Source organism: Colossoma macropomum, unplaced genomic scaffold (genome assembly GCF_904425465.1).
Source record: "Colossoma macropomum unplaced genomic scaffold, Colossoma_macropomum, whole genome shotgun sequence".
Lineage (NCBI taxonomy): Eukaryota > Metazoa > Chordata > Actinopteri > Characiformes > Serrasalmidae > Colossoma > Colossoma macropomum.
Genome location: NW_023494802.1, coordinates 26230575 through 26239899, shown reverse-complemented (window position 1 = coordinate 26239899; position 9325 = coordinate 26230575). Strand labels below are relative to the sequence as shown.

The following is a 9325-nucleotide window of genomic DNA, read 5'->3' as shown; positions in this document are numbered from 1 at the left end:
CTCTCTCTCTCTCTCTCTCTCTCTCTCTCTCTCTCTCTCTCTCACACACACACACACACACACACACACACACACATACACACACGCACAAACATGCACACACACAATTGCACCTGTTCCATTGACTAAGATAAAATGTTTATGTTAAGATCTTTCTCGAATTCTATCAGCATTTCAAATTCAAATTTAAACTTGATAGACAAAAGTAATGAGTTTCAGACACCGCAGTCTTAGCCATATTTTATTTTACAACACAGTATTGATTCATCATTAAGCAATCTGAAAATACAAACAAACTTATATCTGCACTACAAAGGAATAGTAGATGTTTTGTGTAAGCATGAACAGACAATGTTATTAGCATGATAAGCAAAATGTAGCTAATTGTCTCTGTGTAGTTAAGAAGTTTTCTTATTACCGGGACGAATTGCTGTTCTCATTCTTTTAATCATCACATTCAGGTGGTGATTTTTGAGCAAAATTAACAAAGTGGCACTGGCCATAATATACCATAGCATACTTTTCATTTGTTTAACTCTAAGCTGATGAGTGATGATCGTGATGAGAACGGCCTTCGTGCCCACGGTCTCCATGCTGACCACGACCATGGTGACCACGACCATGGTGAAAGTGGCCATGGTGACAATGTCCATATTGACAGTGACCATGGCGGTGGGGTCCACGACGATGACCAGTATCATTGCTGTCAAATGAGTGGTCATCCTGGCTAGATTGCACAGGGCTGTGAGATGCTCTGCCATCTTGATCATGATGATGATGGTGACCATGATGATGGCCATGACCGAAGCGGGGACCATGACTGTGAGAGTGAGGATGATGAGGAATCACCTTGGACTCAAGAATCACATTTTCACTCTCAGTGCAGTTGAGGCATATGGAGTTAATGAAATTGCCAATATCTAACATGACAACTCCAACACCACCAAACCCCTTCTGCAGCAGCCAAGACACCTGTGAATATACGGTCACAGTATGGGTCAGCTGGACACTCGCTTTGCCATGTAATTAAATTATTCTGCATAGCTGTCCCTACTAACAAATGACCTCCAAAAAGACCTCTAGATCAACTCATGTTTTTAAATGATAGTTTTTTGCAAACCAATATGGTCATCATTTTAAAAAATGCATCATTTAATCTACTAATAATTTAGAGTACTAGACACCATATTAAAATGTTGCTTTTTTATCCTGTTAGCATAGTTTAGATACATTAAAGAAATGTGTGCTTACTTCCTGATAATGTAATATAGCTCTCAAAGCTACATGCAACCAGTAAGCTGTTACATTTCTTCAAGTTTGTTAGCATTTTGCTACTGTGTACGATATGTTATATTTAATTGTATGTGTAATTACAGACCTATTATTAGGCTATTATTATTTATATCTACTCTTGTGCAAAATCCAAGGAGTTGACAGGGGAATATGTCCACCATATTTTTTGGAATGACACAGTAAATTTTTGGTTGGTGGACTGTGAAAAAAAGGCACATAGCCTATATTATTTATGAAATATTTGTAAGAATTATGTTTTTCATCAATTCCCCCTTACCAGTGATACTACATTCCCATTGCATGTGAGGGTGTATGTGCAAGTGAAGACATGAGATGAGGGGATGGAGTCTAATCCCGGACTGCATTTTCCCTGCAATGGAGAATCCGCATTCAGGATCCTGTTTAGTTCCAGAACTAGGCTTAAAAGGGAATTTTTTATTTTTTTATTTTTTTCTAAATTTCTGTATAATACAGTTATAAAGATGTAAACAAGGTCATTCAGAGTGGATTAACTTGAAATGCGACATTTTAGAGAAATGTAACAAGACAGAATTGTGCACAGTGGTGTTGATAGGAATCAGACATCTGACAAGTTTAATGCCTCCAAAAGCTCCCTTACAGACATTTACCATACAAAATGGTTTTGAATTAACAGCCTGATGCCTGAGACATTGTTTTACAAAAGTTTTGACCTGAGATGTATTTTTTTTTAAATACACATGGACATGCATGCACATGCAGGGTGTCCTATGGCAAAACAGTCCTCAAGGAAAGTGTATTTTTTCTATTGTTCAGTTTTACCACTAATCTTCTACATTACACATAAATACTCAGAAGACACATGTAAGTTCACTGATGGCTTTGGATAGTAAATAAAAGGGCTGTATTTGTGTTGTAGACATCATGACCCCCTATTGCCACCACTGTAAAGAAATCTAGAGTCCGTAGGTTCCTCTGCAAACAAAACAATTCACATCAAACTACTCTGAATGATTTTATTTATCTCTCAACAACTGAATTATGCAGAGGTGTAGAAAAATCTATGGATTTCCCCTTTATCATCTGTCTGGGAAACTGACCCTAAATGTGCAGTTAATGTAACAGAATCCAAATATGAAGCACAGACCTGCTCTGAGATTTACTTATGTATTACTTAAGTATCAGAAAATACACACACACCAAATATATATATATATATATATATATATTATGGCAAGCCAAACAGGAAATCTTGAATAAACATTGACATATATATATATATATGGAATGAACATTGTTATATATACAATGAACTTTGATATATATGGAATGAACATTGATATATATTGAATGAAAGTCGCTGTTGAAGGGTTGAGGATGGCCAACAAAACTGTGATTCAATCAGTGGGCATTAACAAACTCCAGGTGGAGCTTAAAGGAAGGGAATTCTGATAAAGTGACCAGCATGTATACACAGTGATCCCTTGGACAGAGTGATCTGAGAGTGGCTGATATATGATGTGAAGCTACACATGGGTGGATCTTCAATATATACATAATTTGACATGGTGCAGAAGAAGAGTCAGATGGGGCCATAATTTCTCTTTGAAAAATGCTCTTTTACTGAGAGCAAGGGAAAGCAACAGAAAATTGAGGTAGGTCACTCCTAGCCCTACTCTTTCTTCTGATGGTCACCAAACACAAACGCACTCTCACTAACACATACACACACTGTAACTGAAGAACAACAACATAACAACGTAAACAGTCTATTTAGCAGGTGGGGGAGGGCCAAGGCTGCAACACACACAACCCCAAAAGTCCCTCTCTGTCTGAACAAAACATTTTATAAATGATATTATTAAATGTTCATTGTATACATATCAATGTTCATTCCATATATATCAAAGTTCATTCCATATATATCAAATTTAATTAAATATTTCCTGTTTGGCTTGCCATAATATATATATGGTGGGAGGGTTAATATTTATTTACAAACCTTTACAAATAATGACTATATGGTACATCAGAATGTAGGCAAAGTTTATTCAGCAACCTATTTTCATTACATTGGTCACCCCTCCCTCCCCTTGACAATATAGCATTTTAGCATTTTGATGCCTGTTTTAAATGTAATAGCTGTAGGTTTGAAAACTAGTGTTCTACGTTCACTGTCTGCTAGAATTATTAAGATTCCACAAGCATTGTCCTAAACTTACCTCTTCTCTAAGGGTTTGAGCACTCTCAAGTTTTGTTATAGTCTTTAACTCGGTTTGTCCACTCTTAATGGCCTGGCAGACCTGATGGGAAACAGCACAAATTCACCATGATGAGCAAGACCAAACAGACCACTTCGAATCGCCTCGCCTAATTCTCCTATAAGCCATCAAATGTCCATCTAGATTACCTGCTTGGCAATCATCAGCCCAGGACCATAGGGCTGCTCCACCTTCTCTGGATTTAGATCTATAGTCTCTGGACGTCTCCCATGCTCTCTTCTTCGAGACCGCCGTAAGAATGCAGGCAGAGCCAAGATAAGCTTTTTGGATTCCACCCCTTGCTCCTGCCAGTACTTGACTGCCCTCTCCTATGTGGAAAGAGAGTAATATCAATCATATTAAAGTTCTCAGATTTAGAGAATCATCTGGAAAGACATTTTAATAAATAAAAATGGCCCCAAAACAGTAAAAATGTTAAAGTAAACAAACAAGTGGGCATACCATTTGTGGCTCATCCTTAAGGCTAGCTGGCAGCACGGAGATAAAGTCCACATACCTAAAACAAAAATAATATACCAAATGTAGAGTGCAGTTGGACTGGTTGTTATAACAATGTTTATAAATATCGTGATAAATTAAGTCACAATATACTTACTGAGCAAAGCATGGTTCAGCAGTCTTCAGTACTTAAAGAACCCTGATCAACTGCAGGTTTTATTACATATAATCATTCCTGTTTAACTGGATTCAGTGCAATGCTAAGCTGATTTTAAAATCCAGAGAATTTACTTCATCTGATAAATATTCCTCAACTGAACAATAAAGAACTTCTGAAGCAACCTTGTATTTTCTAAATTACTTCTAAATGTAACAGTGTGAGATGATCTATTGTAAGTAACGCAAAATAACACACTTCCCAGAATGCACTTCACTTACTGTGACAGTGTTTCTGCACCATTGTGGGTGCTAATTTGGTCACTGAGGTCCGGAAGAGTCACAGAAACAAGTACAGACTTGTTATAGAGGTCAGCATCTTCTTCAATCCATCCCTTCAGTTCCTGCCACAGAAATATAAATAAATATTTATTAATGTATAAAATGTAGTTGTTTTTACTTTTAACTCATTATAATCTGAAGAAATCATTTCTTGCCTTAAGTAAACTTCTTAGAGTCTCTGTGGTCTTGAGAGGTTCATCAGAAGCAGTGTTCTCCACCCATGTCACCTCTATTCCGTCGTAGTAATTTTTCTCCTTCAGATACTTCAGTGTGGATTCAATGAAGTTATCCAGATTAGCCTGATTTTGGGTCAGTATCTCTAACCTACAGAAAAACGATTGCTTCCAGATTAATGTTTGAAAGTGACAAGAGAGCTCCATCTCTGAAGATCTGTATTCTAAATACCTTGACTGTTTGACCTCCACACCAAGCAAAGTCTTCAGAGATGGGTTCCTGCAGAAAGTTATGCAGTGTTAGTTTTACTGCACTCAATTTGTTATAACTTTTTCAAAGAGATGGCAATGATTCAATATCCAGTGTTCGTACTAGGCAAATACGAACAGAAAATGCATTCTGATTCTGTGACAAATCTAGACTGAAATATCACAGAATTGTTTGTGGTGCAAAATAAAAAAAATAATAAAGCAGGTCATGTAGGCACTTATAGCCTAATGTCAACATAAGAGCAACATAAGAGCAACAAAGAGCAAGCTAACTTAGTATTATATATATAATAGTATGTTAATTTCACCAAACCATTCCATTAAGTGAACTGTTTCAATTAAAAATAATAGTTTTTAAAATAAAAAATAAAAAACAGCAGCTTGGTATCAGAATGAGCCCATAGTTTCAGTATTGGAAAAGAAAAATAGGATGGTGCAACCACTACTTTCAATGCAGTTCAAATAAGTACAAATTGTTAAAGAATGAAAAATTGGCAGGGCAGACCTCTCTTTTACTGTTTTCAGTGAGGTGCAACCAGTATCTCTATCCTGGGACGTGGTTTTGAAGCTGGAGTCATCACCGAGGTAAGCAGAGGAGGAGATAACATGGGTGCAAATGGAGGGGCTGATGTGGTGGAACAGGCGCTGCGTGGATGCGTCCACATAACAGGCCACGCTGTAGTCACTCTGAGCAGAAACGGCTTATAAGGAACAGGAATACATCCGATTAATAATGTTAATCATCCAGGGATAATCTAACATTGGATTTGTATTCATGAAAACCATTAGCTGACCTAGGATCAGGCTTCCCTGTACTACATGACGTATGTGTATAAGAGTGTATCCAATCCTACGTCAATAGGCCTGAGCTAAGACACTTAACAGAAACACTTGTTCACTGAATGTGCTGCATAACACTTTTTTCATGCACACAGCAGCAGAAGTGGATAGACTGGCCATAAAACCACACCCAAGTGAAAGCAGAAGTCAAAGTAGCTGGCAAAAACACACTCAAAGAACTATCAAAGTACTGAGTTCCCTATAATACTTAAATTGAATCTGTGCAAATCTAAAAAAGCAAATAAATAACCAAATGAGAGGAATTAGGAATTAATGACTCAACTGAGTATACATAGTTTTGAGCAAAAGCAAACATATCATTTCAAGGTCATTTGAAGTCATTCAAAGTAGAAAGCCATCAAAGTTTCACTTATACTAGGTAAATGTAGTTAACCAGCTCTGCTCTGCAGAATGTTAGCATTATATAACACTGTTGTCTTTACATAAAGAGATCCAAGTTATGTAACAGAAACACTAAAAATGAATGCCAGGACTCACCTGCTGGTATCACCAAGAACAGACAGGCAAACACTAAAAAGAGAGAGTAAATGGAACGACCTTTAATTACTGCAGAACAAATGCAATATGCCACAAGAGGCCATGCATTAGTTGTCACGACTTGCTTGTATAAAAGCGCAGTATGATATATAGTGGGATACAAAAGTCTGAGAACACATGTAAAATCTGGAAATAAACAACAGAAATTTTAGTATTTCGAAAAAATTTAAAAAGTTTCATCAATCAAGTAAAATGAAGAAGAAAGATCCAGATGCTGGACTATTTCTTGGATTATTTCCTCTTCAAAGGTAAGCAATTTTGTGACAATGACCATGCTAAGGCCTTTGTACAAAAAGGTCTGAGTCCCTTCTATTTAGCAAATCTCAGGTGCATTTGATCTACTTGTCACAGACTTTTGCACAAACTAGGAGTTCTCAGATTTTTGTAATAACTTTTTAATTGATATAAAAGTAAAATTCCATTGTAATAAAATACTGCATGCTAACAAGCATTAATTGCTCAAAAAACGTAATTGAACAAGAAGTTATGGTTATCATTTACTAAAAATGCTCACTGCACTAATATAGAATAAATAGCTCACTGCACTAATATAGAATTCAACCAGTTTGTGCAGTCATATGTGGGCATATCAAATAGAACAGTTTCAAACTTTGCTCAGCTAATCAGATTTCAGAACCACGGTCATGAGTTTTATAAAAGCACGTGTAAAATCTGACACAAACTACGTTACAGACTGATGTAGAGACCTGTATCCACAAGCAGCACCACTGTGTCATGTTTTATTTGTCTTGTTTTGTTTGTGTAGGGGAAGTTTGGGGGGCTGATCTAGTTCTCTGCAGACATCAACAAAAGAAAAAAAAGAACAAGCCACATCCTCATGAGCTAGCATGGGACCACTAGAGGCCCACATCAAAACACTATGCTGGCTGACAGTGTAGCCCTGAAGTGTTGTCCCTGTTTTGTGTGTTCTATTTTTTAAAGTCAAGCAAAATACTTTACATAACACCCACATCATTTTCTCTTTTTAAATCATTTCTGCTGTGTCTGTGTGTGTATATATATAAGTGCATAAGTGCAAAACTTATGGCACATCTTACATGTAATTTTTTTACAATAGGTTAAATTCAGCACATAAAAAGAAATTGTCCACTTAAATGTGCAGAGAAATGCCATTTTTTGTTTTGTTCTCTGCAGAGGATATGTACTTATTTTCACTTAGAAACATGTTTGACCTGCGGTATTCAAACCTTTTCATATGACTATATGTATATAAAACATCCACACAATGCACATTTTTATAAGGTGTACAGTTTTACATGTAACCAAAAAGAATATTTTTAAACCAATATAAAAGCATAGTGTCCTTACCCATGAAGAGCTGCATTGCTTGTCTGTGCTTTGGAGGGGATATCAGTCCTAACTGGCTGAAACTGCAGACCGTGCGTTCTGATAAAGTAGTGCTACACACCACATCCTGTACAAACATAGATCTACGTCTGGTATCTGACATGCTCTGATCTGCTTCCTGTGTAAATGTATTCATCATATGTTGAGAAAACCTGTCTGTGCTAAGTGGTGGGCCAAACTGCCCAGTAGTTTACTTTGAATTAAATAATGCAAAACAAATTAATTTGACATCAATTCAAACTTCAAAAACACTTCAAATAAACTTTTACCCTTCTGGGTGTATACTGACTATAATACAACTGCTTTTACTATTTTTATGTTTGTGTAATAAAAGAAATGGAAAGAGTTGGGTTACCATGTTAATGTCTTTTAGTAGGTCATTAATAGCAAGCCTTTAGTTAGTGGCCTGGTAACTATTTACAGTGGTCATCCATAATGCATTAGTGAGCGTGCTGATAATCACTTCCTACAAATAATTATTATTGCAATAGATATTATTAAAATGTGTTTATCAATATGTTTATGATAATAGGTTTATAATTACTATAAATCAAGGGGGGGTTGGTCACAGTTTGGTTATTTACCTGCTCAAACACACCTGATTAGACCTATCTGTGAATTGCCATGGTTCAGTGGGTGTGTTTGAGTGGGAAAACCTCCAAACTGTGTTGGACACCTGCCCTCCAGGACTGGAGCTGTGCACTCCTGCTACAAAACATAAATTATTAACCAGTTTAAGGTAACCCTAATTTTGATGTATTCTGTAATCTTCCATAATTTTCATAAATGACTTTACTCATTTATGTTTGTTAGCATTTTTAAGCATTTATGAACTTTTGTAGACTTTTGTAGTTGTTATTAGTATAGACTGTTGTTAGTGACTACAGACCTCCATAATGCAATACTAACGTTAGGAAAAGGACTGTAAATAATAACAATGACATAAGATCACATAGATGAGTTAGAAGAATCTTCACGTGCACTATTTTATTGGATGTATAGTTGTCCCATTGCTCTCTTTAGACTTTAAGACTATAGGTAAATGCACTACTAGACATTAAATGCAAAAATACTTGTGTAACCATAAAAGATCCCTCAATTCCAGAACAAATACCTTAATTAAAATCAAACCAGGCAGGAATATAAATAAAATAACTATGAAGGACTGTAATAAAGTGTAGGTATTGCCAGGTTAGGTTTGAACTGTTATAGTGAGTCACATTTGACACTAGAGGGAGACAGCCTCTCAGCATAATGCTCTAATATTACAATACTAGCCAACAGTAATCAAATGTTTTGGTCATTGTACATTCTTTTCTTGATGTTACTTTCTTTAATAGCCATTATATCCCATTTACCCTACTTTAGTTAGAATAATTTATAGACTATACATGACTATACAACTGCAAGGAACAGAACTGTGAATGTAAGGTAGCATCTACTCAGCAAAATAAGTTGGCTAATGTTAGATTCACTTACATTTAAACATTGTGGGCATCAGTTTACTTCATAACATCCAATTGAAGACAAGTACACCATTCACAGATTTGAGCCTGTTAGCCCTGTATGACGACGGCAACTGAGCAGCTTAGGGGCTTTCTGTTACCTTCAAGTGTCCTAATGGAT

General features: G+C 36.3%; 1 protein-coding gene across 1 annotated transcript; it reads right to left on the bottom strand.

Moving 5' to 3' along the window:
* Positions 1–225: 225 nt before the first annotated feature.
* Positions 226–7766, bottom strand: hrct1 (histidine rich carboxyl terminus 1). Its single transcript, XM_036592062.1, has 10 exons — positions 7661–7766; positions 6272–6304; positions 5439–5634; positions 4896–4943; positions 4646–4814; positions 4431–4552; positions 3996–4050; positions 3683–3862; positions 3495–3575; positions 226–972 (listed from the first exon to the last, which is right to left on the bottom strand). Exons 1-10 carry the CDS (start codon positions 7674–7676, stop codon positions 538–540), a joined length of 1335 nt encoding a protein of 444 aa, XP_036447955.1. The 5' UTR covers positions 7677–7766; the 3' UTR covers positions 226–537.
* Positions 7767–9325: the final 1559 nt, after the last annotated feature.